General features: G+C 40.4%; 1 protein-coding gene across 1 annotated transcript in view; it reads right to left on the bottom strand.

The window, feature by feature from the left end:
• Positions 1–4,023: 4,023 nt before the first annotated feature.
• Positions 4,024–25,181, bottom strand: part of lig1 (ligase I, DNA, ATP-dependent) — a 63,914-nt gene continuing 42,756 nt past the window's right edge. Inside the window, exons 21-27 of the mRNA XM_004555148.5 lie at positions 24,425–24,569; positions 23,762–23,844; positions 21,796–21,948; positions 13,542–13,595; positions 7,849–7,992; positions 6,504–6,596; positions 4,024–4,214 (exon numbers count right to left, since the gene is read on the bottom strand). Of these exons, the coding sequence (XP_004555205.1) occupies positions 4,140–4,214; positions 6,504–6,596; positions 7,849–7,992; positions 13,542–13,595; positions 21,796–21,948; positions 23,762–23,844; positions 24,425–24,569 (747 nt within the window). The 3' untranslated portion in view covers positions 4,024–4,139. The remainder of the gene's footprint in view (positions 4,215–6,503; positions 6,597–7,848; positions 7,993–13,541; positions 13,596–21,795; positions 21,949–23,761; positions 23,845–24,424; positions 24,570–25,181) is intronic.

Below are 25,181 nucleotides of genomic sequence, written 5' to 3'. Positions count from 1 at the left end.
TAGGAGGAAAAATGTGCTGCAGATAAACAGAAGACAAAACAGGCAGGCAAATCTGGATTTGGTATTTCCATGATTATTCAGCCACAATGGTGTCCTTCTCAAACTCCCCCTCAGCAGACACAGGACACGGCCCACACGCACAAATAATAGGCAAACCACCAGCCGTGCAGTATGCATACCTGCATGCAGAGAAAGCATAACAAATAGCAATCTCAAGAGCTTTCGACTATGGGAAATATAAACCACTCTGCATGTAAATACACTGACAATAGTGTGCCACATGCTGCGTTAGATGCTGCACAACTGGCACAATTTTCCAAGTCTATGCTAGAAGCTGTGAGGATGCACAGTGGTGCCTTTAGCTAGATGGCATCTGCATGCCAGTAAGCAGGCTGGTATAATACTTAATATGTTCATCATTACAGACCGAAAGGTTTGCTAATTAAAAGTGCAGCTGAGGGTAATCACTTTTTTCCCCTCAGTCATAAAACACATTGGAAATTCAAATTCAGACAAGATGAAAAGTAGCATTATCAATGAAGTGATTACACTTCATCATTAAGGGAAAATGAACCCAATTTCACAACAATCCATCCAACAGCAGTAGAGCTTTAATTTGCAACAAAACAGGTAAAGTCAATAGATTTTTTGTTGTGGGGGGCTGAGCAGCAGCGTGATCCAGAGGTTTGCGCTGCCTCACACACCAAAGGGTCTGGGTTTGAATCCTCTGGGACACATTTGTGTAGAGTTTGCATGTTCTCTGGCTTCCTCCCACACAATAATCACCCCAATAAGACATGCTTATTAGGAAGATTAAAACTGAACAGTGATGGTTAGAGGCAATCTCACTTTGCACTTTGAGTATAATTAGCTTAAAAATACACAAGAAAAGCTGTTGATGCTTTTTAGATACTGAAGTAATATTGCTATTGTGATTTTTTTTTCTTAGTGTGATCAAAAAAGTTTAACTTGTAGTAGATTTTATAGCAATCAATCCTAATCTGTTGAGGCATTTTATTCAGGACCACATGCAAAGCCCCACCTTATCTTAAAGACCTCACAGTATCTTATTATTCCCATAGCATACTTCAGAGGAAGAGCCTCCAGCAACCTGGCCCATCTTCTGTGGAATCGGTTTCCAGGTTTGGAAAACAAGCGCCCTCTCTACTTTTTAGATTTACCTTCAAACTTTCCTTCTTGGAACTGAACCATCCTTTAGTCATGCTTCTACAAGCTCAAGCTGCTGGTGAGCCTGTATTTATATACCACTGCTGCATATAATCAACTTCGTGTCCCCTTTGGTAATCTGAAGCAAATGGCCCCTGAAACTGCTCCCTGTTTATTATATTGTTTGTTGTTATGCTCTTTTTCTCTTTGTTCACCTCTTCTTCTCTGCTCACCCGAACAAGCAGAGACAGATGGCGGTTTCCCCTGAGCCTGGTTTTGTACATCACACTGTATATAAAACCTGGCCATCCCGATGTCACCTTTTGGTTAGTAAGGTCTCACTGTGAGGCTTTTGCATCTTGGGGCTTGAAACCAACAAGAAGTGAGGATGGATCTGAATTAGAAAACAAAGACACTCTGTGATCATGTGATGCTGAGCTGTCAGTCATAAGGAGGGTATGCCACAGAAGTGCACTGGTGAAAAGGCTTGCTGGTGGCAGAGGGCTGTATGGAAGCATATTAGTGGAAAGTTGACTAGAAGGAAAAAGAGTGAGAGAAAAGTTGCACCAGCAAAGGGTCGACTGCAGGCTTGAGAGGATCGTCATGAAACATGGAGTCAAAAGCTGGTCTCAGGCTGATGTGAGTGCATCAAGAGCCACCAGCCTCAGAAGTCTTCAGGAAAGGAGCTCCAACTGTCGCTTTCCTAATCTAAAGCCCCTGCTGAACAACAGACAATGTCAGAAGTTTTATCTGGGATAAGGAGGGAAAGAACTGGACTGTTGCTCAGTGGTCCAGAGTCCTCTTTCCAGATAAAAATATACTTTGTGTTATGGAAAACAAGGCCCTGGTGTCTGGAGGAAGACTGATGAGGCACTGGATCCAAGGTGTTTGAAGTCTAGTGAGAAATTCCGGCAATCTGTTGTTATTCGGGGCACTATGGCATGTGGTGGTGCTGGTGGGCTATGTCAACGCAACTGTCTAACAAAACATATTATAACACTTCATGCTTCCATCTGCTGAAAAGCCTTATGGGGAGCTGCCCAGAGTGCCAAAACTACCATCCAATAGCTTGCACTCTATATTAATAATACGTTAATATTGGCTAACCAAGTCGCCTGAAGATGAAGATGAGAAACAAACGAGGCATAAACAGAGAAGACTTGAAGGCCGCCATCAAAGCAACCTGGGATTTAATAACATCTGAGCAGAGCCACAAGCTGATCACCTACATGCCACGTCACACTGATGCAGTAATTCACTGCATAAACTCAAAATCTTACCAAATATGAAAATGAATTTTCACTTGTTCCATTGGCAGATTTTTTTTCTTGTTTCAAGGTAAAATATCTTATATTAAGTGAAATAAATCTGCCAATGGAACAAGTGAAAATTCTCTAATTTTTCTCTAGTTTCAAGATTCACTGTCTTGAAACATGTTTCTATACCTTACTGAAATGTTGCTCAGTAGCTGATTGTGTCTTATTTTAAGTGTAATGAGATCATTTTGACTAGAAATAAGACAAATATACTTGGTAAGATTTTGAGTTTTTGCACTGCATGTTAAAACAAAGCTCTAAGTATTCAGCACATAAACAAACATACTTTTCAGAACTGGACATTTTTACAGTGTCCAGCGAAAAAACCTTAACTCTAAAATAATTTGAATGACTGAATTTCTGATTTTCATAGACTAGAAATTGTTAATTAAATCCAGTTTTATTTATATTGCGTCAAATAACACAGCAGTCAAGGTGCTTGTTATTGTAAAGACCCTACAATCATATCAGAAACCAAAACGAGCACTTGATGACAGTGGGAAGGAAAAACTCCATTTTAACAGGAAGCAGTCATATCGAACACATAAAATGCACCAGGATATGCAGTTTATATTTCCCCGCCCGCGGACGATGTCGTAGCTCACAGGGGATCATCGAGTATCTTTCTTTACCTTTTCCTTACAATGGAAAATGCCCTGAGATGACTGTTGAATGGGAGTTTATGGTGGATTGACATTACCACCCCTAGAGCCAATATTGTGGCTTAGTCAGTAAGCACTGCTGCCAACATGCTTGCAGATACAAGAGCTTATTTGCAGTTCAACAGTTTTCCCCCTCCGTTCTTATTGCAGCTCTGTTGCCCTTGCGTGATGTGTGACTCGCAAAACATATCTCTCAAGCAGTGAGCGTCTGTCAATGTCAAAATATTTCCCGCTCATTCAGTCTGTTTAGCATTAAAATAGATTCTGAGGTGCTCACAGCTCACAAATACCAAAGTAGTTCAATCTCCGCGAGCACTCGCTGCCTCGCACATGGAATCACTGTGCAGAAAACTCACAATCCTCTTTCTCCACGTCATAATCACCCATCCTTGGCGCTCAAACCGCTGCGACTCTCCTTCCACACATCTGTGATTGATTCATGCTGGACAGTTAGTGGATTTCCATCATCTAATGCAAGCTGTGAGTGCTTCGCTTTTGTCCTGCTGTTTGAGCAACTGTCAGCTCCGGCATCGTCAGCTACTAATAACATTTTAGGCAGTTGGCAATCTCTTTGGCTCGTACTATTATTACCACACACTTTGCTGTTGCCTTTTTGAGGAGAAATAAGGACAGTCTAAAAAAATATTTGCATGCAAACCTTACTTTTCTGGGTTTACTTGGCAGCTGTGCAGAGTGAATTTCTGATAGGAATCTGATACCGGCAGGTATGCTGTAACTGCTGAATCGATGCAGGTTTTAGGAATTTATGTGCATCGCATGTGGCAAGATGTTAACGCAATTTTGACTCTCAAAAGGAAATCAAAGTAAGTAAAAAAGGAGCAGCCTCAACAAATCAATAACGTACACAGGACGCTTAAAACTGGCAAGTGCCTTTATTTTCATTCAACAGTACACAAAGAAAGAAAGAAGCTATTTACAATTACAAGACTTAAAATTCAATTATTTATTATTCCCTGCTGATGACTACAGACGATCAGTAGTAGTCCTCTGGGTCAGCTTTATCCCCCTGATTCTGAATCTGCTGCTGCTTCTTGTACAACTCGGCGATCTGCAGAGATCGAGAGGGAGAGAGATGTTTAGAGAGAACAAGGGAGATGAGACGATTTGCGAGAAAGAGGGGAAGCAGGGTGGAGGGAGGGAGTGAAGGAGAGACTATCATGAAGTGAGGTCAGAAACATGAAGAGGAGAAGCTAAAAATATCAGTTTGATTATTCATATGCTGGGCTTTGATGTTGGTGACTCCCAGCTGCTGAGTGCGAGACGGGGGCTGCGCTCACTTGGGCTCATCGGAGTTCGGGGGCGAGGGAGGAGGAAGGCGGGACAATGAATAATGCGCGAACAGCAGGCCCACCCAGAATCAGCAGTATCAGTACCAGTACAGCAGGGTGGCACAGTGAGGATGGAAAACAATGAAACATCACATTATTTCTCCTCCGCAGGATCAAGGTAAAGCTTTGATTCTCAGCCCAAAAGTGGTTGCATCCAACATGTTCTGGCTGGTCTTCATGTCTTCTTAATTCCCTCCGACTCGAATGAGGTTAAGTTTTATTTAAACCGTGCGCTACGTCAGGCAACGTGAACCGATGTGCTGTGCTAATGAGCGTGTGTGCATCTTAACTGATGAAAACTGACAGAAGCATCATTTTAATGCGGCTGATGTTCTGACTTGACTCCCTGCCGTAAACGCCTATATCTACACTCTATAAGTAACAGATGGGCATTGATTCAACTCAGTGAATATTAACATTTTATTGTAGTTCAGTCTTTAGAAATGCTACACAAGTTTGGGCGCAGGTGGTGTTACACTACAATGAACCTGGCATGGATTTTCCCGGTGAGGCGCGGCGTGCGTTTCAGAGCTGGTGCATCTAAGGCGATGCATGATGCAAGAAATCATGTCGTAAAATGTTTAGCAGGGAATCAAACTTTAAAAATCTCGTTTCATTTTGTTGACTTGTTAGAGTCAAACGGTTTTGAACGTAGGGGATCTCTTTATATCATGCCGTGAATCAGAAAACACGGTCAACAGGAGGAGGACATAAAAAATATCAATGTTGTTTTCAGGTAAAAGATGCTCTATAAGTCAGGCTATGAATGATACATGAAAGCAACCTTCAGAAAACAAAACTTTGAGAATACAGAAAGAAATAAACATGGAGACTTCAGTACGAGTTTCAGACATCATAAAGACATTCTGGTGCATGTTAACACAGAAGTGGAGACTTCTGGTTTCAGACACATAGGCCCAACAGACAAGGTAGTAAATTAAACAAAAAACACCTTCATGTCTATTTTGATCTTTTCTACGTCGACATTGTAATTGAAGAACAGCTGAAAGTCTGAAAAGTGCATGAAATCACATCTTTGGTAAGTATCTTACCCTAATGTTTAGGTTAATTGACAAGAATTGGACACTTTATTTTATTTTGTGCATTTCACATTTTAAGGGTTCATTATTAAGCTCATTTCCACCTCCATATTTTTAATACTTTGACTCCATTAAGAGTAACTTTGTTTTATTCACATTCAAACCCATATTTGTATTACTGGAAAACAAACAGAAAACAAATGCAAGAGTAGAAAAAAAACTGTCTAAAACACAGTTTTTAGAAAAGCACTTTAGAGCTTTAAGCTGATTACTTGTATATACACTGGCACTATATAAGAGGGATTACAGAAGAAATATTTGGCAGTTTTAGCCCCAAGACATAAAATAGTTAAGTACAAGTTGCAGTATTTTATGGTAATATTCCAATATATATCAATATTTACCATTATTTCACTAATAGTACAATCTAGGAGAAAAACCAAAACATAAAAATATTTGTATGTACATGACATTTACTGTATAAAGTATACAGTCCATATACAGTCCTGTAACTCAGGTCAGCATAGTGATAAGAATTTTATATGCTCATGGGTCAGCAGTCAGGTCATTCAGAGGCAGGCAGCAAACCGCTGAAAGTTGATTTGTGTTCTGGCAAAACTTTCTGCGAGTTATGTCAAACACAAATATATTTCTCCGAAACCAACACTGCTTTAACTGACTGTAATACAGCTCTGTTCGACATGCAGCAGGAGACCATTACATAAACCAATTCCTGTATATAAAAAAAAGACTGTCCTTGGAGTGCTATTCACCCATGAAATTTTACAGGACAGCTCTTGTGAAGCGACCGTAGTGATGATGATGCTTTTCTATACAACACGGTCAAACAAGCGTATGACTGAATTTTACTAGGCCACGATCTTCCTTCTTTGACCTCATGATCCTTCATATTTTCTAGTCCTATAAGAGATCTGACATGGAGGGGGGACCAGTACTGATCTAATGTACCTGAGCTGCGGCCGTGGCGTCCTCGGGCTTCTTGTCGTCTCTAATCCTAAGGAAGCGAGGGAACCTCAGAGAAATGCCCTTCTCTGGATCCACCTGAAGAAAAGCAGATCACAAGAATTATAATTAAATCCAGCAAACGACCTGTGATACTGAGTTATCATTTGTTGCTACTTCTAACATACCCCACGTACTGGATATTTTGTTGACTAACATGCACTGAAAGATATTCAAGCCCTGCTAGCTCAAGGTTTGGAAACATCAACTCTTTTTACTCCGGTTCCAAAAACCTCTTTGAATTATTTGCCTTGTTTAGTATTTTACTGGCTTTAGAAATTGTACTGTACATTTTCAACCAAGGCTGCTTGACAATGCAGATATAGTGAATGTGAAGGGTGTGTTTAAAAATTTTCAGACCTGTACTTACAGTTTATCAAATGTGAAAGGGTTTTTATGTAAATTTGGGGGGTCAAATGGAACGAATAAGTATACAACATTGACAATAATCTGACCTATCAATTCAATCTTTAAAGCTTTTCGTACAATTTGCAGTAAGTACAGGCTATTTTTTTGCTGTGCCTTGAAACTTTGGCTTTTAAAAAGTTGGGAAACTGGCTTAGACCACCATAACAGCACATGAATTAGCGAGGGTCCCAGCAAAGCATGATGACCATTCTGTTCATAAGTACCTGAGCTGTTCACATGAGCTGCTCGAGCTTCACGTACACAGAGTGGATGAACATCATTAGCAAATCCACATAGCACTTTTAGTTACATCAAATTGCACTGCTCTAATATCTCAGAAAGTATACACTCTTTTTCAAGCTACTGACTATCGCAGAAAGTTGTAGCCACATTATGTGTGAAGCCTCAGGGTAATCTTACAAATTACCTGTCAAAACCATCCTGGGGATCACGGTATTAAAAGAACTGATACTGCTAATCCTCTTTTTGGTTACTCATCCAAACATCTGATATTCAACTGTTTAAAAAATACGATGTATAGAGAGAACGAACGCAACACCTGGCAAATTTCACACCAGATTTTTTTTAATTAATGGTAGCGTTTTATCCATCCCACTGTTGTTTTACTTTGCCTGCTGTTAAAACGGGAGCTATATTCTGGCAAACCTTTTTTATTTGCGCTGAGGGACTCTGCATCTAACATGCAGCCAAACCACGGGTAATAAACAAGTATTTGTTCTATTAAAACCGGACGCTTTTACAACATTTTTAATAACTCAATTAAGAGGCACTAATTATGACTTTTCACTGTAGGCAACAGAGCATAACAGGCAGAATTTATCAGTGGAAACACATGGAGGGCGGATTAAGACACTGAACTGACCATTCCCATTGCAGCTTTGTAGACCGGAGACAGTGAGAGGTCAGCGCACTTCACCTCCCAAACCTGCACAGCATCCAGCCACACGTCGGGCTCGGCTGATTGGTCAACGCGGTAGTAAGCACGGGGCTTGGGCAGGATGTGCTCCTAGAGAACATAAAATGAAAAATTAATGATTAAATCACTAAATTATCCAACTTAAGAATAAAACGTTAGATAAATGTTAGAAATATGTACCCAGAATTAATGGTGACTTCTTCAAAAGAACTCAAATTTGTTCTTCTTACAGTACAATTATATAAACGTTTCAAACTCAAAACTCTTCAGATATGGACAGCTTGTGCAGGGCACTCGGTCACACATAAAATGTCGTGATTGGAATCCAAGTTGGATGAAATAACATTTTTACTTTTAGCACAGCATAAACTGAATGCATGTAGTCACATAATCAGACAGGCACTACCAGATTACTTTTAGCATCTGACTTTTTAACGCCACTCAGTACCAAGCCAGTTTGCATAAGACAATTTATATGCCCTCAGTTTGTGCATATACACCGAGTTAACTGGATTAGAGGTCAGTTAGTTCAGGTTTATTACATCCCTGCAGCATCAGACGGCAACAAAATCCATCAATAGAACAGCGTCCACACAGGAAGAGACTAGCAGCAATAAGGCAACCAGCAAAGGAATGTCAATGTACTTCAGCAACATTTTGCAACAACTGTTACCAACAGGTGCTCAGTTGACCTTAAATGACAATATGAGTCCAGCAGTTGCATGAACTTATGCACAGGGCTGTCTAGAAAGGGAGCATTGGGTGGCACTGGCTGTTGTTTAAAAACAGCATAGAGTTCAATACGAGGTATATTCAAAAAGTCCTGGCTTTACACATAAATGTTTGCTTAGAGTTTTAGGTGCATAGTGGGATTTAAGGAAGCATCTAAAATGGCCCAAATAGCTGACCTTAAAAAGGAGTTTGGGCAAATTCAAGTCTGGTAAGTTTCTATTCGTGCCGATATTCTCCTTTCCATGTTTAAATATAGTAAGCAGCAACTCTTCTTATTAAAGCAGCTGTTGAAATATAGCAGTCATGACAATAAAACTTTGACCTCATGCATTGTTTGTCAACTGATATACTGTTAAAATCTCCTTCAGAGTACTTTATCCCACGCATGCACCCAATGCCGTGGGTGTCTGAAGGAAAGCATGAAAAAAGTGACTCATCCCGAAATGAAAGACTGCCATCATTTGAACAAACTGATGAAGCCAGCAGTGTTATGTATCCCACATCTGAAAACAACTAGAGTGTACGTACAGTGTACATGCAAATATGCACAGTGTAAAAATAGGCAATGCATGTACAGAGAACCTGGTAAAAAAGACAGTGATGGAGCGCTTCTGGTTGCCCTGCTGAATTGTGCCGTGTCTCAAAAACCACATCCCAAGAGGCAGACACAGTCTGAGCACTCCCATATTTCTTGGTGGGGGCAACATGATTTCAAAGACACATTATCACACACCTACACGACAGATTTCATTTAGAAGCAGCCTGATATACTGCACTTTTTTTCTCCTTATTTTAAACTCGATATTTACCTCGCAGGCTTCACCGCCAAACTGTTTCTGTTCCCGCGAGGCGACCGAGAAAAATAAAAAGAGCCAACTTCTGCAATATTTAATAGTACCATTTTAACTTTGACATGAGCAATCATTCTGTCAGCGTAGGTGTCAGTCTTTTACAAAATGATACCCATCTTGTTTTGGCGTGAAACAGCCATTTCAGCGAATGTGCCTCTGAAACGGTTTAATGTTAACGAGACTGCTGCAGTGTCCACAGAACTGGGTCATAGTTAAATAATTCTGGGGGAAAGAAAGCTCCAGCTGTAGCGGTGCTGTTTCCCCGCACACATTATTTATACTGTGGGCATTCAAGTGACACTCCAATACAGAGTGAATTACAATGCATGAGCTGGTAGGCGTGTAGAGTCTTATAAAATATTGAGTTCTGTCGGAGCTCAAACCTGTGGCCTTTCAGTTATACTTGGGGATACACAGATACAGCTATATAATAGATAGAGTTATTATTGTAATCATTAGATGGGTCAAGTATTAGGTGGAGTTAATAAAACTGTAATATTGCAATTTTACACGCCTTCCAGAGCATCATAATTACACATCACACAAGCCTAAAAAGGTGTGTGAGCTATTTCAGTTACATGCAATTATTCATGTTGATTTAAATGTATTTACACCACCGAGGACCAAGTGAAGAACTCATCTTCGGGGCATGTAAAGTGACTTATTTAAGGTGGAGTGGCAATTATATAATCAAGTACAGTTGTTACTGCTGGGAAAACTGTGCAGTTTGTGCCTGCTGTGGAACATTTTGGCTTATATGATGTGAAACGGTAAGTTGAAAAAAAATAAAAGAAGTTCTACTTAAAAACATTTTAAGCACATGATCAGCAATGACGAGCAGAAGCTGCATTTAGGTATCAACTCTGTTCCAGGCTTATAATGTGAAATGTGTGATCAGAATACTAATAATAACATTTTATCAGTTCACTGAATGAGAAACTGAAATTCAATTGATGATTTCCAACTTTTGAAATGCTATATTTTAGTTATATATTTTAAACCGTATTTGTCCCTTGGTTGTACCTGAATCTATAACACATTGCTTCCACCAGAAGGTGACAATAAGGCATCAAAAGTCATTTTCCAAGTATTATTAAACAAGAAAAACACAAAGAATGCGTGATATTAATAATGATAAAAAAAAAAGAGTGCTACAGGAATGTTTTTTGCAGGCCATCCTGTGAGTTAGGACTCCACCCTATGCCAGAATCACACTATCCATGAATATACTTTTAACTTGTTAAAAAAACCTGTCACATCATGATAATGACATAAAATGATAAAGTGACGCAACACACGACGATGACAACAAAGTCCAGGCATGTCTGAGAGCGAGAGCAGTGTCATTTTAGTACTTAAAAAGGGAGTTTCTTCAATGACATCCAATATAACATGATAACGCAATATGCAAGAAAAATGTTGCTGCTAACAATGGGAACAGTGAACTTGTTTCACCACTTGAGGCAAAAACACCACCGACTACTACAAGGCTACGAAGGCAGGTAAAGCGAAATAAGAGCAGTGACGCAAAAGTAAACATTCACTCACCTGAGCATCGCTTGAGCACTCACTCCTTGCACTCTATATGGCAAGAAGAGCCAATGGTGGATGGAAATTACTAATGCGGTTACACAGCGGTAACGCAGGACTTTAAGCAACTGGTTAAACAGCTCAAATAAACCCAAGTTAAAACACCCTGGGTAAAAATTATTTTTAGATTTATACTTTATTATGTGATCATATTGTGCAGGCTCCTGTGGAATTACAAGGTTAAGTTGCTTTTCCTGTCGAGACTACAATTGTACTTACAGTTGACTTATGCCATGTCAGTGGATATAAGGCTGTCTCACTGCTACATTAATGCTGTGAACGCTACACTTCAAATTAGGTAGTCCGTCATCAATGACAGTAACTCAATGGAAAAGGAGGATGGAAAATGCCCTTCATTTTGTTTGCACATAAAAGCTGCTGCCTGCGAGCTAAGATCACCAAAGAAATGTTAAATTCTTTCCCCTCTATTGTCATAAATATGGTTTTTGCAAATTTTCAAAATCTCATGATATAATTGGGCTTTACTGCCCACTACCATTTTGGATTAATGTAGAAAATATGTAGAAAATAAAAGTTCATGGTACTTACGTAGTTTGTTCCTCACAAATTGACACCACTTCTATGATTTTTGAAGCCTAAATGTAATTTTCAGTTAATAATAAGCTACGAACAACTGAATGTGAGTGTCACCACTGCTTAGCTGCTTTGTTCAGATCAATGACACCAAAGTTCTGGAGTCTCATTTAGCCATTTGTTACAAAATGCATCTTTCCTTCAAAAGTGCCAACTCATTCCCAAATCATTTCTGGGAGAGTTTATTTGAATGTCAAATTGTACTTTTGCTTAAAATCTATAACGAACGTGATTCTGCATCAGGCCCCCAAAACTCCACTATCAGTCAGCCTCTAACGTCTACTACCCTTAATCATTTTCAAGCATCAGAATAAAGATTAGACTGAAAAATGGGGGGAGCAGCTCCCGGTGTTACAGCACAGCAACTCGCCACCCAGGGGATTGTGAACCGAGCCAATCGTCTCCCCGTCTCGAGTCCCTTCGGCTTGCAGCACTGCTGCAACTAAAGCAACACGGCCACACCACTGGCCTTCCTTAATTCACCATCCATCACTTTCATTACAAAGCAGCACAGTGCAGGCTCTATTGGTCTCACAAAGAAAAAAAAGAAAAGAAAAAAGGTTACACCACCTTCTAAATCACTGCTTCACTGTAGTGATTCTACACTGTGCAGCAGTTTGTTACACCAAATTCAACCCCTTAATCTCTAAAAGAGATGTTTTAAAAAACCCCACGGTGTTCACCAGGTTTGCTCAGTCTGTATTAAATAACGATTACGTTGTTTTATAAATAGATGACTGTATTTTAACAACCCCGTCTCTTTTATTCCTGTAAAAGAAGTAATAAATTTAGCTGATAAAGCCAGCAGAATACAAAAATGAATTCACACTCTCGTAACGGCTATCATTTTCAGAGAGCAGTTGTCAAGTTTCTTCAAATGCTTCTGCTGCTCTGCTGCTCTGGAGCAAACCTCTTCAAATATAAATTGAAAAAGAAATTCATTAACCAGCTTCAGAGCACGCCAACACAGTTTCACTAAACACATTTTATTTCATTGGTAAAACAGAAGTGATTCCTGGTGCCAGCCCAGCATTTCCTAAACACACCAAATGAACACCTCTGAAAGGCACGTGCAACTTATTTTAGGTAAGATGTAACACGTGTATAAGCCTAGAGGGTAGAAAACATCTGTAATCCCTGAGCTTATTCCTGTTACTTTTCTCCTTTTGGATAATTAAAGGTATCCTCGAGGTGCTGTTTACAAAATGAAGTTGTAACTTAGGAGTTTATCTGCACACTGGTCCTATTATTTTGATACTAAAATCTTGGTTCATATCTGAAGAGACTGAATGAACAGAGAATATAATCTATGAATGTATAGTTGTGGAATTTCACGGCTCCAACCCCCCAAATACCTCATTGTGGTTTTGATCTAAAATTCACTGCGTCTGTGTTTATGTTACCATCAAGTAAGTACTTATCAAACAATGAATTCAAGTAATCCTAAAGCTGAAGCTTCAGATGTCTTTACACAGTACTGTCATCTGTTATCTCTGAATGAAGTCTGTTAGATGGGATATATATATACTTCGTATGGTCTCCTCAGGCACACAGCTCTGGCTTTGAGTGGAGAAGCCGGCCATTCAAACCTTATGTTTGCGAGGGACAGTCTATCAGAGCAAAGCTAGCTTCAAGGAAGCACTAAAAAAGCCAATTTGAAAAGACTGTACCAAGGCCCAGTATAAGACAAATAAAGATTGTTTTGAAATCACACAAAGCTAATCTTGTTGAGTCTACAGTTAAATATTTGGCTCCTGTACATTTGCGATTTAAAAAAGAGGAAGAAAGAAAAAAAATCAAGACATCAATGTAAGGAAACAACAGTGTGGCTGTTTAAAGAATAAGTGCAACAGCCTTGCTGTGACACTTTACCTTTAAGAACTTGTAATGCTGCTCCAGATCTTCATCCTTGAAGCCTGTCCCGATCTGGAAGAGACGAAAGGAGATAAGAGGCACGCACACATCTATACACACACACACACACACACACACACACACACACACACACACACACACACACACTCCGTCTTAGATGTGTGTGAGGCAGCAGACATGAGGCAGCAGACATTTGGCAGCACGCTGCAAAACAGAGAACAGCAAGAAAATCCCTCCCTACACCACGAGCATCTTGTCTGCCTACTTCACATTAAGCAACATGTCACCTCTCAAAAGACCTGAGCCTGCTGAGGCACAAGAATCACCCAATGAATAAGGGGGGAGGAAAACAGGCTGGTGTGTCATGCAAATATAGGATTTCCCAGCTTACAGATCTGCATGTATTCTGCAGATCTCCATGATAGGCTTCACTGTGTGTTTTATAGCATTCAAGAAGATTTGGAGGTTAATCCAAGCATGTGTTCATGCATTTGTTATCTGTGCTGGCCAAGTCTTCTACCAAGCCGACTGCAATGTATTTTTAAGAGCACCTGTTCCACATGAAGTAGAGGTAAGCTAATTACTGTACAACTAGTCTGTTTTGTGGATAATCAGAGTCTCCCAGCAGCTTAATCCAATCAATACAAGGGTTTGTGCGCAAGTTAACAAAAGCAAACAGCAATGCTCACAAACATTCACATTTTTTAACACAACAACAACAACGAAGCAAAATTAATTATTATATTTTGGTAGTTCTGGGCTGAGCTTCCTTTTCGTGATGACCACAGCCAGGTCCACATGTTTGATTTGCCCGATTGTTATGCTGGATGCCCTTCCTGTCACAGCCACAGAGGGATTTGTTTGTTAGATAAATATTTAAACCACTACATTATGCAAACACTCTTAATTTGATGATTTAATTCTTGGTTTTATAACTCAAAACACAGGGAGATCACTGTGAGCTTCATTGCAAGCCCACTGACTCACTATGTTGCAAATTTAAAAAATATATTTAATTAAAACATGACAAAAACCAAAGAAGATTAAAAAAATATCTTGACTTAGGTGGAAATGAAGTACATGAGCAGCAACATGGACAAGCACTTAGCACGGTCACAGCAAGAAAATTCCTGATTCAAACGACTGCTTGGGAATGCCCCATCCAATTGAGGGGAGTATGGAGCGCTCACTGTGGCTGAATGGGTTCCCTGTGGTTTCCTCCCACAAAGCCATGCTTGGAAAGTTAATATATCTTATGTGACCATCTGTGAGAATGTGGGTACATGTGGTTGTATCCACATTTGCCCTGTGATGGACTGAATAGCTCAGAGTTAATAGATGGAAATCTATGGGTTTTATTTAGTTTTCGCCTTGCCAAACATGCCCGAGGAGGCATCGGTTCATTGAGACCGACTGTATGTCAAATGCTTTTACAAAATGTTTGTATTTTTAATACATGGTCTAAATCCTGCCCCTGACAACTAGCCCTAATATTACTTTTAGTAACAAACAAACACTGAAACTAATAAAAATGGATCCAAAACTAAACATTGACAGCTGTGCGTCAATGTCCTCGTCTCTTGCACGCTCTGAATTCCTATTTTCTTTCTCCCGTATGTGGGAATTTTGCGTTTGTGAGGTGTGTGTTTTCAATTTCTTCATGGTGGAGAAAAGGTTGTGTGGCTCAGGTCCTATTTGTTTGGCAGCACTTTTCTTTTCCAATACGCTTTCTTATTTTTCTATTCTGACGAAAACCTCTCAGCTTGCTGCTCTGAGTCATTCCTGCCTGCCTAATATCAAGCTCCTGCCAAAGACTGCAAACTGTAAATACACTTCTAAGGTATTTTAATGGGCTCACAGAGACAGACTCAACAAACAATCATTTAATGAGATGCGTGTTGACATAACTACCAGTATTTGTTAGAAAAACCTAGCAGATTAAAGGCTACATTAATAAACTGTCGACATAAAGTGGAGAAGACTGATATTTAGATCTTGTTTTCCTCAATACTACAGTATTTCAGTACTGGTCATTAACAAATTACCACTGAGTCAGTCTTAACTGTGTATAAGTGCTGGTTTCTCATTGTGCACAATTACTTTACAAGCACTTGTTTTAATCATTTAAATGACTGTAAATAGCTAAATGTATCTCTCAGCTGTCACCTTCCATTTCATTAGTGTCCCTTTTCTTCTCTGTGACAGCAGCCTGTGTGAACTGTGTGTCCACAGCAGCAGCACTGCTCCCAAATCTGCTGCTCACTCAAGGACACTTCACAGGACATACAGGTGAAATTACATTTGGGAGATGGAAATGTGGTTTAGATTCTGCTTTCGGCTACAGAGAGGGTTACTGAAGTGTACAATGTCAAAGACAAAACATTTATTCCTTTGTTGTTTAGCTGACACTGGAGAGCAAAAGGAAGATGAGTGCAGCACACAGGAGAAGTGGATGCTGCAGTCACATGGCACACACTGACAACTGCAGAAAAGATTAACGGCGTGTTTCCATGTGCTCACTCATCTCGTACACATGTGAAAAAGTATGTACACTCCAACTTTACTGAACATAGCTGTCCACGTGAGACGTTTAGACAGGAAACATGATCTGAAGTATTTTTTTTCTTTCATTGTACAAAAACAACTGCAGGAGTTGAGTGCTGCTCAAACTGAAATGCAAGTTCAACACGTTACATGACTTTCAGACCCATCTAATAATACTTTTCAATTGAGCCCAGACATTCAAAGTGAACTATCAGCTTAGCCTAGAGTTGGATGTCTCGAGACCGATACCCTCTTGGTTTAGGCGGTCTTGACTACAAGTCTAGCTTAACCACAGTTAAAGTTGGTCATCTTAAACAACAAAAAGCCTTTGAAAGCTAAATGCCCTTTAAAGAAGTTGCAAATGAGTGGAAAAAGAAATCAGGAAAAATGTTAAGACTGTTTTACAGTCAGACACTTCGCTTAGAGCCGTGGGAAGGGCCTTGAAGGTGGGGGTGCTGTAGTGTGTTACAAAGGTTATCAGTCCTGCAAAGCACCCAAAACTGAACTGAACCGCTCAGAACAGCCGAGAAAAAATACAGTGGCTTGCACACAACAGAACACTAAGTAAACTGCACACGACGGACACACACATCAGTCATACTATGAGGTTTGTTAAGACGAAGCAGTGAAGACATACAATAAAACTATTTGTGCACTGCTGACCAAAACCTATCAAAATATGGAGCCAAATTTATAAGTACCCTTTTGGTAACAAAGGCAGAACTGTGAAATTACTGCTTGATTACAATGTTAAACTGCACAGCGGCAGCTCATAAGCCAAAGCCTGACCTTCATCTGGGTGCAGGTTATAATACTCTAAATGTGACTTGGTGCTCAGAAGTTTAGGCAATAAATGTCGATGAGGACATTTAGCTAGTGAGAGGTACTGGCTGATAGCTAATTTTGAAAAATGCACCACTTCTAGGGATGTCCAGTAACGTCATTTAACCATGATGCTTTTATAAGGGGGAAACAAAAGGTACTTTTGTTTATTTAATTTAATTTATTTTACCCCCAGTTTTCCTTTTGCAATTGGAGGTGCTGCACCACTGGCAATACCCCCACTTCTCTTGGCGTTGGTTAGGCTGATATCAATGCATTTGTTCACCAAAGACAGTTAAATGAGTCATTTGATTGATTTGGTACTTTCCTTCTGAAGTGGAGCCTAAAAATAAGTCAACAATGCAGCTATATGTGATCTAATGTGTCCTTGAGGCAAGAATAGTGCCACTGAGTTGTGAAAATTCTCATGGTGACCTAAAAAATTTAAGACGGTTTAATAATCTTTAGGCCTTTTGATTACTTGTTAAAGTCATTTTAAGACTTTCTAAAGACCCTGTAAACACAGGTGACCTAAAGTAATGCCTGACTGCCTCAGTCAACTGAAGGGCCTCCTCTGTAAACATGGTTTAAATGACGCCCTTCGTCTTTGAGAACTTTTGCTAAAATTTACTGTTAATGAAAAAAAGGCATCTGTCCAGAAAACATTGGCTTTGTTAAGCCTTTACGTCTGTGAGAGTGTCAGCAACACTTACATCTTTCTTTCCCATGTTTTATGTGTCAACATGAATAAAAATGGAAAATGAATGACACTGCCTACAAAGTCCAAAATGTTTCCAAGCCTGATATATAACAAGTAGCCCAATAAGTGCCAAAACATCAGTCAGTCAGCTTGCAACTTAGTTATACAGTTTTTGGCTCTGGCTTTTGAAGACTGTCCCCGTGTATTTTTTAAAAATATTTTTAAAGTTACTGTGCATGGAGGAGGTGATGCTCCAACATGACTTTAGAAAAGCACAAAGTGTAACTGCCAAGTTGCATGTCAGAGAATTTAGTCAGTACAGCACATATTGTATGGGACATCACGCCCCGCCTACACATATACCCCATGTCATCACAGTCATCCCTCAGTTCTTATCCTCGTCATCTCGCTAAAAACATTTCTACTGAGTTGGGATAACTATCTACTCCTAGTTATCTCTGTTGTCTGACTGCTTTAAGTTAGTTTAACTAACCCTGTTGGTGTTAGCTTCCACCGCACAGTTGGTGTGTAGTTTGCCCGCAAGGCGCCAATTTAGAGTCTTCCTGTGCAGTGCTTTGCTTTGCGTTTTGGTATGGATGCTAAACAGAAGCAAGGAAAGCAGAAATCTACTGTTCGCTCCTGTCCTCTGAGACGCTGTTTCTCTATGCACAACAGTGATCATCACGGTCACTATGGACGATACATGGAGCCGTCCCTGGCTGCTTATCTGGCCCTGCCCCACGACCATGGTGCCGGTGGCCCTGCAACACTGCTGTCTAAGCACAACAGATTCTCCGCGTCACAGCTGGATTCATCGAGCTCATGCTTTGCGTATCTAGCCAGAGGTAGAGCTCTGTGTAAACAGAGGCTGTCCCACTGGATTACAGAAGCTCTCTCACCGGCATACAGCACCAAGGGTCTCGCTTCGCCCCAGGGTATAGGAGCTCATTCCACCAGGGCAAACTCCTAGGCTCTTTTTAAAGCTGTAACTGTAGGTGATATTTGTGCTGCAGCTAGTTGGGCATCACCGCACACTTTTGTTTGGTTTTATCATTTGTACATTACAGCTCATGTTGTCCTTAAGATGCTGGTGCTCCAACTCCAGTTCAGTAGCTGCTCTGCAGGGCATGTATATATGTCCCATACTATATGTGTTGTACGGAGTGAATCAGCTGAAAGGGAACAGACAGTTACTTTTGTATCTTCTGTTCCCTGAAGGAGAGGAACGAGGTCCAACACAAGGTTCCTCCGCCCCGCAGCTTGGCTTGGTGAAGAGCAGCTATTGAACTGAGGGATGATTGACGAGAGGGGCTATACGAACGCATGTCATCACAGGTCAAAGGTGTGAATACAGGTTTCTTCAGCCAGGACACACAAGGGCATGATGTGTGTGTGTTGTACCTCTCCTTCTGAGAAGAGAAGCTATAGATGTAATTGTTTGTTCTTCACATAAATGAGCTCAAATAAAACGGGGGCAAGTGCAATACACAGTTGGAGATTTTATCTGATCTGAAATTAGCCAAACTCTGGACAAGTGAGAGTAAGAGTTGGGAGGATTAAAACATATGAGCAAGACTGGACGCTGCAGGCCAAGCTGACAGGATAGTTGTAAACCTGTCACCTCTGTGGCTCATTCAGCATTTTTGACATTTGGATCTTTGAACTGGAAAACTAAAACAAGGAATTACTGACAATGTACTGAAAAATTCTCCTAAAAATGAAGGATTTTCAAGCATCCATCCATCCATCCATCCATTCGCTTCCGCTTATCCTTTTCAGGGTCGCGGGGGGCGCTGGAGCCTATCCCAGCTGTCATAGGGCGAAAGGCGGGGTACACCCTGGACAGGTCGCCAGTCTGTCGCAGGGCTAACACACAGGGACAGACAACCATTCACACTCACATTCACACCTAGTGACAATTTGGATTAATCAATTAACCTATCCCCACAAGCTGCATGTCTTTGGACGGTGGGAGGAAGCCGGAGTACCCGGAGAGAACCCACGCAAACACGGGGAGAACATGCAAACATTTTCAAGCACTACAAATAAAATCAACACGAGCAAAAGAAAAGATAGAAAAATCAATGAAGAGCTAAAAACCAGACTTCTTCTACAATTTTCACTCCATCTTTTGTTATCCACAGCTTGGGAAATAATTATTTCACCCACTGCCGAATTTGGAACTGTTCAATTTACAAAGAAATGAATGGTCTTTAATTTTTATGGTAGTTTCATTTTAATAAATAGAGAGACCACCAACCAAAAATCTAGAAAATGAAACCCATTACATAAAAGTTATAAATTGATTTGCACATCACTGACTCAAATAAGCATTTGATTCCCAAACTAAACAGTACTTTTTGGAAAAAACCTTGTTGGAAAGCACAGCGAGGAAGCTGTTTCTTGCAGTTAGTCAGTGGGTTTACACACATCTGTGGAGGGATTTTGGCCCTTTCTTCTTTATAGAAAGTCTATAAATGTTTTAGGCTTCTTGGCTGTCGCTTGGCAAATCAAAGCCTCAGCTCTGTCCACAGATTCTCTATAGGATTGAGGTTTGCAGAGGTCACTCCATGACTTTAATGTGCTTCCTCTTCCTTTGCTGCCTTAGCAATATGTTAAGCGATATGCCGGTCATTGTTACACAACCCATTAAAGTGTTCTGGGTAAAGTAAAGATGTTCTCAGCCAAGATTTTCATGGCTCCGTCCAGTACCCTTATCAGAAAAACAGCCCCAAAGCATAACATTTCCACCTCCGTGCCTGTCTGTGAGGACAATCTTCATACTCAGGACCGTACTCAGCATTTCTCTTCTTCCAAATACGGCAGAGTTTGATTTTGGTTTCATCTGACCACAGCACTTCCTCCCTCGCCTTCTCTGAATCAATTAGATTTTCACTGGCAAACACCAAGTACTAAATCATGTTTTGCTTGGGGACAAAATACCAATTTTACTCACTGACATGCAAATCAATTTATAACCTTTACGTGTTTTTTTTCTGGATTTTTGGTTGATGTTCTCGCCCCATTAAAATGAAACAACTACAAACATCACAAACTGTTCATTTCTTTTTAAGTGAGCAAACTTACAAATTTAGCAGTGGATCAAACAATTATTTCCCCCACTGTACATCTGCCTGGCTGTACTTACTCAGGATAGTGACCTCAAATATGAACTCCATTTACAGATGAAAAAGCTTGAAAAAGAGAAAACTACCAGCATTGCCCGAAAAGTTAACGTGGCTCTTTAACGGTCGCTTTAACCTCCATCGGCTCCACTGGAGCATCTCATGGGCCAAAAGCGTAAACGCTGCGGTTGTACCAATGAGCTCCCAGGTGTGAATGTGTGTAAGTAGATGTTGTAGAAAGAGTGTGTGTGTGTTCGCTGCTCTCTAAATCCCTTTTCTCCGGATAAAGACATAAAAGTTATAGAGACGGAAAAAAAATGGAGATGAAAGGTTTTAGGAGGACAGAGAAGAGGCTGAATTTATGCTCTGTGCTGGAGTGATACTCTGACTTGTTCACACTGTCATTATCTCACACACGTACAAATACACACACTGAAGTGGTCACGCATGTTCCAATATATGCTTACACCTTATTCCAAGATGCATCCAGTCACACCTCCACACTTGTGGACACAACGATTTTCCTCTAACTCGGATTTGAGGGGAAGCACGACAGTTCAAAGCACGAAACAGACTCAAAAACACAGCTCCCACACACATAAGAGGCAAAAGCAGCACACATACACACAGAAAAACCTTCGCACTTAATTAACACTCCACACTCTAGAGCACCTTAATACAAAGATGTGAAATATGCATTGCACAGAAGACAAACAATAAAATATGTCAAAATTAATTATCTTTAAGCAGAAAATTAGCTGCACTATTAAAGACCTTTTCTCACTATCCTCCCACACATCACACGTTTACATGCATCAAAAGCCACAGGTCAAAATTTAATTACACTGATTAACATTTTGAGTTGAAGGACTCAACAGCTGCCTGGAAATGTTGACACACTTGTTCTGGATGAAAATATTAAAATAGTGTCTCTGGAGACGTTTAATGTGGAACACCAGGAATGCAAGGCCATTCAAAGATGTTTATAGAGCGAAGATATTCCTTACAGGATGCCTATGTTTTTTTTTACATAGACATAAGACAAAAAACACACACACACCTTGCAGACGGACTGGAACTCTTCATTTTCTTCATCGTAACAAGCCAGCAGGAAGCCCCCATAGGTGCCTGTCCTTTTTCCTTTCCCCAGATAGGCCCCAATCACACACAGGTCCACTGTGTCTCCAACTCCCTCCAAGTAGTCCTTCTTCAACTGGGGGAGGATAACAGCAAGCGAGAAATACATTCATGTATAAATCACCCCAGGTTTTGGTCATTGTTCAACACAGGCAAATAAAATGTGCGACTTTAAATGTCTGCAATTTAAAAATATATATATTATAGTGTATGAACCGTCACAGTTTTTGAATGCTGCGTGAATTAGTTGAAAACCTGATAGTTTAAAAATGTCCTCCAGAAATTCAAACTCAGTTAGGATGAAACCGTTTTAAACAACAGTGTAATCAACTTTGGTGTGCAAAAAAACCCCCCCAAATTCAAAATCTGTTACACTTATCTGTGTTTATATTTCTGAGCAGAAACCTGAGAAAAAAAAATGTCTGTAATTAGAATACCAGGTACGGATAAAAAAAATCCTAGACTTTGATGCTGAAAATCGAAAACGTTATTTCGACTCGGCAGATATTCCCTTCAAGGCTGTCTCATCGTGCACCTCTGCACACCTTTGGTGTTAAAGGCATTTTGAGATCACCCTCTTTCAGTCCCGTTCCCTCCCCTTGTTCTTGCACTTCTATGACGTATACTGGAACTTCTCCAGTGTGAAAAAATGGCGCTCGTTAAACTTGACCATCATTTTGGAGAAAAGGAAGTCTCAAAAAGGTCTCAAGAAGGCAAATCTGGTGAGCGAAGGCTGTCTAGGTATGCTGAGTGCTTACAGATGCTGCTGCAAAGTTCATGTTTCTGATTAATCTTTTCACTTGAACAGAGCTAGGCATTGAAAATCTCACCATTAGAGATGAAGTCACAGTCCACATCCATGTGAATATCAAACTTATAAATCAGTGACATAGTAATTCATTTTCCTCATTAGCACCTCATGGAATTGGTCATTATTGGTATTAGTATAATAGTAAAAGTATAATTAGTAATATTAAGGTCTCAACCAACATGATCACCTCATCTATGATCATGCTCATCTCCATCTGTATGCAACATGTGCTAATAAATAATTTGGCATTTCTGTAAGTTTGTTGAATATGAAAAATCCAACAGAATCAAGCTATGTTAGCTTTATTAAATATTGTTAAAAAGATCAGGAGTAAGAATTTGGTAAAAGTGTAAATCGTGTGCATGAAGGTTATGTGAGGAAAGTGCCTGTAAAATGGCAAAAGTGATCTTGAGCACAACTTGGACTCATTAGAAGATAATTGTTTTTGGATGAAGACCAATTAGGTGATCATTGTGTTTCCAGTTTGAGCAGCGATTCTTTTGAATTATAGAAAGACAGATGATGGCTGCTTCACGATGGCATAAGCAAATAAACAAAACAAAAATAAACAGCAAATATCAAATCAGCAAGCTTCTGATTGTACTCTACATCTGACATATTACCTGTGGGCTTGAAAAACTGCAGATTCCTCAAGTGGAAACCTTTAAAAATTGCTTGGGTTGTAGCCAGAGTCTTAGCTCTCATCGCCATTACTGATCCAACGACTGAAAGTCATGTCAGTTTGACAAAGAAGTTGTGAAAGTTGTTTGTTTTGGGCTTGTCTGCGGTTCAGGGTAAGAACGGGACTTCCGGGGAGTGCAAGATAAGATGACCTTGAAGGCTTTACCTTTAAATCAAGTACGATTTGGCATTTTACTTGGCAAATGTTGGGGCTTTCCAAGCATACCATGAAGCAAATAATGGTCTTTCTATAGTCACTCTATATATGTGTGTTTGTGTCATAACTTTATGATAGGGTAAGTGCACATCCACGTTGTTAGGCAGTGTGTGTGTAACGTGAATGTAAATGATTAATGGGTAACAAAACTGAAGCGCATGACCACACATAAACACACACCTTGAGCCAATTATGAGAGCGCTTGGCAATTTCATAGGTGGCATCCTTCTCTAGAGTCTTCACCATGAGGCCCTCGCAGGAGTCTAAACACACAAACAGATTAATACTCCAACTCACGAGTCCTGCTACGCAGAAAGGAAATTAAGAGATTATCTTTCAGATACATAAAAGGTCTTTGTTTTCTTTTGAAATACACAAAACAAAAGCAGGTTGAGGACACAAAGACAGCCAGTGGACAAGGACACTGGCGTATAACTCAAAGAGACGCACGGGAAACACAGCTCTATGTGCTTCCTCATAAACAGAGCCAGACAGACACAACGCAAGAAAATTCAATTACACAACTAACAAGTCCTGTCTCTCTTATGCAAACACACAACACAACAAACACACACGGCAAACAAAGGGACGGCATGCAGGGAAAGGACGACTACTACACACAAAGCCCTCGCACAAAATCACAAATGAAATGAATCTCTCGCACAGCACACCCACACACACACAAGAAGGTTCAAGATGCACAGGGACAGCAGGCGAGGAAAAAAAGTACACAGTCGGTGCACACACAAAAAAGTTATGAGACACAAAGAGACAGCAGGAAGGAAAACAAGTAAGAAAGCCTGTCTCCATCTAACCGGCACGCATACGCACACACACACACACCTCGGACAGATTGCTCCAGGAACTCGGCGATGGTGTCGGTGTTGTCGGAGTCGATGGATCGGGCAAACACAAACTCTCCCTCCACCTCTGAGAAGCTTTCTCTCAGTAGAGCCCGACGCCGACACAATGGCTGTCGCACCAGGGACTAAACACAACACACACAGAAACACATACACAATTACAAATGGCAAAACTGTATCATTACAACCATTTTCTCTCTATAGCTCGGAGCCTTGCGATGACAAGGATGAAATGCCATCTCAACCATCTACCCACTCATACACAAACACACAGTCTCAGAGTATACTCACAGACACACAGCCACGGCAGCTTTGGGCACACATACAAACACCCACACGTATACATGTGCACGCACAGCCACACACACGAGCAGCTTTAAATCTGCAGAACATGCAGTCATATGCACGATTTATACCCTTACTCGAAATGTATGCAGATAATGAGGCCGAAGCAGCCTGCAACGTTCTGCAATTACACCTTCGGTGATTGTTCTATGCTACAGTATTGACTTTCTTTTGCACTTACATATATATACTTTTCCACAATCAATGGCGATTGAAGCTTGTACGAGATAAACAGAGGCTTACTGCAATTTTTCCTCAACCTGTAAGGGAACTGGAGGGCCGCTGCCAGCGGGCTGCGGGAGGGGAAAATGTGGAGTGAAGTTGAACAACTATATTTTGTCGGGGGGGAATTTCACTGATACTGAACTTTTATTTTAATTCATTTGACTGAC

The sequence above is a fragment of the Maylandia zebra genome, linkage group LG18 (assembly GCF_041146795.1).
Source record: "Maylandia zebra isolate NMK-2024a linkage group LG18, Mzebra_GT3a, whole genome shotgun sequence".
In the NCBI taxonomy this organism is placed as follows: Eukaryota; Metazoa; Chordata; class Actinopteri; order Cichliformes; family Cichlidae; genus Maylandia; species Maylandia zebra.
Note: the sequence above shows the minus strand (reverse complement) of the source record. Positions and strands in the feature narration are given on the sequence as shown.